Source organism: Cynara cardunculus, assembly GCF_001531365.2.
Source record: "Cynara cardunculus var. scolymus isolate 2C chromosome LG 4, CcrdV1, whole genome shotgun sequence".
NCBI classification, from domain to species: domain Eukaryota; kingdom Viridiplantae; phylum Streptophyta; class Magnoliopsida; order Asterales; family Asteraceae; genus Cynara; species Cynara cardunculus.
In genome coordinates this window covers 18,426,362-18,429,693 of record NC_037531.1, presented here as the reverse complement: position 1 = coordinate 18,429,693, position 3,332 = coordinate 18,426,362, and the positions used below count along the sequence as shown (strand labels likewise).

General features: G+C 37.4%; 1 protein-coding gene across 1 annotated transcript; it reads left to right on the top strand.

The window, feature by feature from the left end:
• The first annotated feature begins 386 nt into the window (after positions 1-386).
• Positions 387-2,353, top strand: LOC112511446 (amino acid transporter AVT6E-like). Its single transcript, XM_025117065.1, has 2 exons — positions 387-514; positions 595-2,353. The coding sequence occupies exon 2, from the start codon at positions 629-631 to the stop codon at positions 2,099-2,101; it is 1,473 nt and encodes a 490-aa protein (XP_024972833.1). The 5' UTR covers positions 387-514; positions 595-628; the 3' UTR covers positions 2,102-2,353.
• Positions 2,354-3,332: the final 979 nt, after the last annotated feature.

Sequence of the window (3,332 nt, the reverse complement as noted above, 5' to 3'; positions counted from 1 at the left end):
TTCAATCAAGAATAACATGTTTTGAAAAACGCTTATTTTTTTTTTTTTTGCATAATGCTCTATTTAAAATCTTAAATAATCAACCATTTTTAATATCATTAAGTCATTACCAACTAATCATATGTAATTGAACAAATAAACCGTTACTATCATTAAACTTATTAAACTATTAACAAACCGTACCTATAAATGAGATCATAAGTCATAAATATTAGAAAATAGAAACCCTAGTTTTAGTTTGGGCCAGGCTCATTCCATGGCCCAAATACGAAGCTTCAAAGTCAAATTTTTAAAAAGTCAACCACACCGACTGTCTGCTTTGCAAAGCAAACCCTCTTCAAAGAACACGATTTCCATTCATTTTCTCGCTCCTCGATCCATTGGTCATTCAGAATACAAGCAACAAAGACCCTTAGATCTAGTCATTTCATCATAAACCCATCTCGATTCAATCATATGATCAAGGCTTTTCAATTCAGTTTCCCATTTCTCTCTGTATCAATTCATCAATTTTGTAAGTATACCCAATTTGACTCCTTTTGTACTTCTGTAAATCTCAGCTCATTCGATTACCTATTCTACATTTTCCTGTAGATTTACTAACAGATTCACACCCATTTGTTTCAAAATGGGTAGTAATTATACTCAAATCCCTAAAGATTCTTTCGTTGAATTGCAATTACGAGATCAGAACGACCATGGATCTCAAAACCCTAAATTATCCGAGAAGGAAGCTTCCCCAATCTTCCATCCTCGTGATTTTGAATATGTTAAATCGGATGATTTAGAGTACGATGACGACATTGATCTCGATAATTTGCCTCTTGTAATTGTTCCTAATCAAGCTTCTGGTTCTGGGATCTATGGAGCTGTGTTTAATTTAGCTACATCTGTAATTGGGGCTGGGATTATGGCTCTTCCTGCCACCATGAAAGTTTTGGGGTTAATTGTTGGAGTTATTTTGATATTCTTAATGGGTATTTTGTCTGAAATTAGTGTCGAATTGCTTGTTCGATTTGCTGTTCAATCGAAATCGAATTCTTATGGTGAAGTTGTTCAACAAGCTTTAGGAAAACCAGCTAGAATTTTGTCTGAAATCTGTATTATAATCAACAATGCTGGTGTTTTGGTGGTTTATTTGATCATAATCGGTGACGTAATGTCGGGTTCGCTTCGTCATATCGGGGTTTTCGATCAATGGTTAGGAAATGGTTTCTGGGATCATCGGAAATTAGTGATCTTGATCGTTATGGTTCTGTTTCTTGCTCCCCTATGTGTGTTAGATAAGATCGATTCTTTGAGCACGACGTCGGCGGCTTCGGTTGCACTTGCGGTCGTGTTCGTGATTGTGGCGTTTGTCGTTGCGTTTATTAAGCTCGTGGAAGGTAAAATTGAAGCTCCGAGGTTGGCACCGGATTTCAGTTCAAAAAAGGCGATTCTTGATTTGTTGGTTGTGATTCCGATCATGTCGAATGCGTATGTCTGTCATTTTAACGTTCAGCCGATTTATAACGAGCTCGAAGAACCGTCGCCGAAAAAGATGAATAAAGTCAGTCGTTTGACGACCATTCTTTGTGTCATGATCTACGCTTCAACTGCCATCGCGGGATATCTTTTATTCGGAAACGATACAGAATCGGATATCCTAACGAACTTTGACAAACCCCTCGGGATTAAGTTCAGTACGGCTTTGACTTACATCGTGCGTGTCGGATACGTTCTTCATTTGGTTCTTGTTTTCCCTGTTATCCATTTCTCATTACGGCAAACGGTCGATGCGTTGGTGTTTAACGGATCGGCTCCGTTATCCGAGAGCCGTAAAAGGTGTTTAGCATTGACTTTTGTGCTTCTAGCACTCGTATACTTGGGATCCACTATGATCCCAAGTATTTGGACCGCTTTCAAATTCACCGGTGCAACCACGGCCGTGTCATTGGGGTTTACTTTCCCAGCCCTTATCGCACTTCGGTTAAGTAGCCAAGGGCCCGGTCTGACTAGCCGAGAGCGGTTTTTGGCTTGGTTGATGTTGAGTTTAGCCGTCATGGTTAGCTTTGTTGGAACCATAGGTAACGTTTATAGCATGCGAAGTAAATCCGAGTGATGTATTTCGCTCGATAGTAACAAACGCCTCCACTGATCGACCCTTGACTCGGGCAAAAACGCCACCGACACGACCTTTTTTGCAAAATGACCAAATTGCCCTCGAGTTAGATACTGATGTTATAAAATCGTGTATGATCAATTTTTACCTTTTAATTTTGATTAAATTTTTATTCTTGTAATAAATATTTGTATTTGTGTACAACGAGAATGTTTAAAGTGCGATCATTACTATGATTATTATTTTGTTTGATGTGTGTTTCGATCATTACTATGAGTTTTTTGGTTTTTTTTAACTGTGGATGTCCGGACCATTTTACACGTACCTCAACTTTGTAGGACTCGAACCGGTGTCTTCGTAAAACTCGAATCGGTGACCTCGTAGAAAAATCTCCAAAGGTTTAAGCCTTATTGTCAGTTGATCTAACCCAGTATATAAAATATGAAACAAAAATCAAACGTAAATAAACCCGTTTAAAAGTAGATCTTACAAACACGTTGAACCAATACTATAAATACATAAAGGACCGGTTACTTGATTTTGAACTAATAACTAGTCTTAAAAAGGCCCATTGGTTAGGTGAAAACCCGTTTGGGTAAACGGGTCATAAGTTTTGAATGTGAGATTGGTTAAAAAAAGTTTGGATAAAGGTCGTAAACTGGTTATTAGTTAATCGGAAACCGGTCGGTCAAGGACTATCCTTGTGCACCTCGAACTAAATATCATATGTTAAAAAAACATTATGATTAATCCTTGATGTATTATTGACTGCAATGCCACTAGTTAGAGTTTGGGACATATAGAATGAATTATGACCATACAGAAGTTGGTAAATGGCCTAATTTTGGTAAGCCCGACTTAGTAGTGACTGGGAGTTGATGATCTGGTTTTGAGTTTACGTTTCATATTTATGCAATATATACAGAATTATAAAGATACGTGGACGAATAAACGACAAAACTTTGTTTCTAAATCCTTCGGTGAAGCAAGAGGCTCAAACGGACATGGAGTCGAAATGTAGCTGGTTTTTGCTATCCTATCAGTTTTAGGATATTTTCTTTACGATAAATATCTCCTTTGTATCGATTCACAACACAACGACTATTATTTGGTTGACTTTTGTAGGGTTTTGTCCCTACGTAGTACATGCATCTAGGAATATGATTCAAATACGTGTTTTATTTTGCTTTTAATTCGTATGAAAAGACCAAGTTATTACTTCCAAATATGT

Coding starts and splice junctions, on each gene's coding strand:
- LOC112511446 (XM_025117065.1), top strand. CDS start 629: ATGGGTAGTAATTATACTCAAATCCCTAAAGATTCTTTCGTTGAATTG.